We start from the raw sequence: 2,593 nt of genomic DNA on the forward strand, positions 1-2,593 counted from the left end.
ATAGTCAAGACTATAGTCCTGTCTATAGTCAAGACTATAGTCCTGTCTATAGTCAAGACTATAGTCCTGTCTATAGTCAAGACTATAGTCCTGTCTATAGTCAAGACTGTAGTCCTGTCTATAGTCAAGACTATAGTCCTGTCTATAGTCAAGATTATAGTCCTGTCTATAGTCAAGACTATAGTCCTGTCTATAGTCAAGATTATAGTGCAGTCTATAGTCAAGACTATAATCCACTCTATAGTCAAGACTATAGTCGAGTCTAGTCTACTATATAGTCAAGACTACAGTCTAGTCAACATTCAAAACTAATATATAGTCTAGTCCGACGAGAAAGTAGTCGTAAATTTTAATTAAAATAATTTAATAAATTTTTGTAGATTCAACCAAAAATTCAAAAACAAGACACCGTTATGAGAGTTGCTATTACCAGCCGCATTCGTTTGGCAATTACACTACGTTATTTAGGTACCGGGGATTCATTGAGGGCATTGGAAGTTAATAGTCACATTTCAAGAAAAACCATGAGTAAATTTTTGCCCGAAGTTTTGAGTGCGATAATAGAATGTTTGGAAAGTAAATATTTAAAGGTACAATACATCATATCCGAACTTTAATAGTTTGTGAATTATTATCAATTATGAAATATTTTTAGCTACCGTCTACTAAAAACGAATGGCTTGAGGTGGCTAACGATTTTGAGGAGTTATGGCAGTTTCCACACACCCTAGGAGCAATAGACGGAAAACACATACGTATTAAAACTACTGGACAATCCACTCCCGAATATTTCAATAATAAAGGCTATTGTAGCATTGTTCTTTTTGCTCTTGTCGATGCCCATAGCAAATTTTTATATGTAGACATTAGTAAAGGTGGACGTGATTTCGATGATGCCGTTTTTAAAAATTCAACTTTAAATGAATGGTTGAAAAAAGAAAAGCTAAAAGTACCTGCAGATAGAGAACTTAAAGGACAATTAGTCAAAACTCCCTATTATTTTATAGCTGATGATATTTTTAACTTTGAACGACACGTTATGAAGGCTTATAACAGTAATATAAATCTGTTAAATTCACAACAGGTTTTCAATGAGAGATTACGGCATGCTCTGACGTCAGTTGAGATAGCATTTAGTAAACTGGCAGCTAGGTTTGGCATTTTGTGTCGCCCTATTGAAGTAAGCTTAGACACGTGTGATTCATTGGTACGAGCATGCTGTATACTGCATAATTATTTATCCAAGGATTTGACAGAACCTTATTCATTTGAGATAACAACAAAAGAACTTCCAGAAACTATGTCCTCTTTACCGCCACAATGTCATGAACGTGTAAAAAATGCCAAAGAAGTAAGAGAAAATATAAGAAAATATCTACTTACGGAAGAAGGTGCTTTCAATGATAAATAATTATTTGTTGATTTTTTTAAATAAAACATTTGTTTACATTTTTATATACTACCCGCTCTGGTACCAGTACTAATATGAATTCCAGGTTTTATTGGTGAATAAGAAAAAGAAATAATAATAAATTACAAAGTAATCACTTTAGTACTAGCGCAGAGCTTTTGTAAGTATTTTATATTTTCCATTTTTTTCTTTCAAATTCTTTTTGTAGTTTTTATTTGAACATACATACGAAATTATTTATGCTGCCTTTAAAAATAACATAAATAAACTCATTTTGTTTATACTATTTAAATATAATAAAAGACATTAAAAAAATAATAACTAATAATACTTAACTAAGTAAGTAAGTAAACTAGAGTTAACAAGTTCTATAAAGAAATTGTTATTTCAAACTAATCGTGTAGTAACAAAACAATAATTCAAATTGTTGTTTTTTTTGAGTAAATTTCTTATTAAAGCATTGCTTTATATAAATTATTAAAAAAAAGTATAATTTTATAACCAAATGAAAAAGAAATATTGCTAAAAATAACTAGATTTCCATATAAATATGTATATGCAGCTTTAAAAAATAGCTTAAATAATTATTAATATTTACAAACTACAACTGTTTTCTTTTTTAAACATTTGACATAAACATCATTTTGTATTAGAGCAGATTTAATCATCAATTAATATCGGTTCATCTAAAGAGCTGTCACTTACAGTCACACTCGTTGTAGAAGTGTTAGTATTTTTAGACGTTCCTGTAGTACCACTAGGAGTCTTTGTTTTACGTACAAGCAAAGATTTTTGATGCTAAAAAGATAAATTTAAAAAATTAGTTAATTTTGTTATTTTAAAGGCAAATTTAAAAACAAAAATATTTTTTTTATATAGAAATTTTTCGATATTACGAAAAATGTATATAAAATTTTCGAAAAATTTTACTTTTTAAAGGAAATTTTCTAAAAATTCGCTTTTTAATATAGGAAATATTCGAAAAATTTATTTTTTAAGGAAATTTCCGAAAACCCTTTCTTATAAGAAATTTTTCAATTTTTTTCAGATAATTTAAAAAAAATAGGTTTTTATAGGAAATTTTCGAAAAATTCCCCTTTTTAAATTAAATTTCCAAATAATCACTTTCTTATAGGAAATTTTTAAATTTAAAAAAAAATGTTCAAAAATACGTTTTCTATA

The 2,593-nt window shown here is 27.9% G+C and overlaps 1 protein-coding gene across 1 annotated transcript; it reads left to right on the forward strand.

Annotated features, from left to right (window-relative positions):
- The first annotated feature begins 385 nt into the window (after positions 1-385).
- LOC124421260 (putative nuclease HARBI1) lies at positions 386-1,830 on the forward strand. Its single transcript, XM_046956142.1, has 2 exons — positions 386-590; positions 656-1,830. Exons 1-2 carry the CDS (start codon positions 414-416, stop codon positions 1,409-1,411), a joined length of 933 nt encoding a protein of 310 aa, XP_046812098.1. The 5' UTR covers positions 386-413; the 3' UTR covers positions 1,412-1,830.
- Positions 1,831-2,593: the final 763 nt, after the last annotated feature.

This window comes from Lucilia cuprina, unplaced genomic scaffold, assembly GCF_022045245.1.
Source record: "Lucilia cuprina isolate Lc7/37 unplaced genomic scaffold, ASM2204524v1 Scaffold_8356, whole genome shotgun sequence".
Taxonomy (NCBI): Eukaryota; Metazoa; Arthropoda; class Insecta; order Diptera; family Calliphoridae; genus Lucilia; species Lucilia cuprina.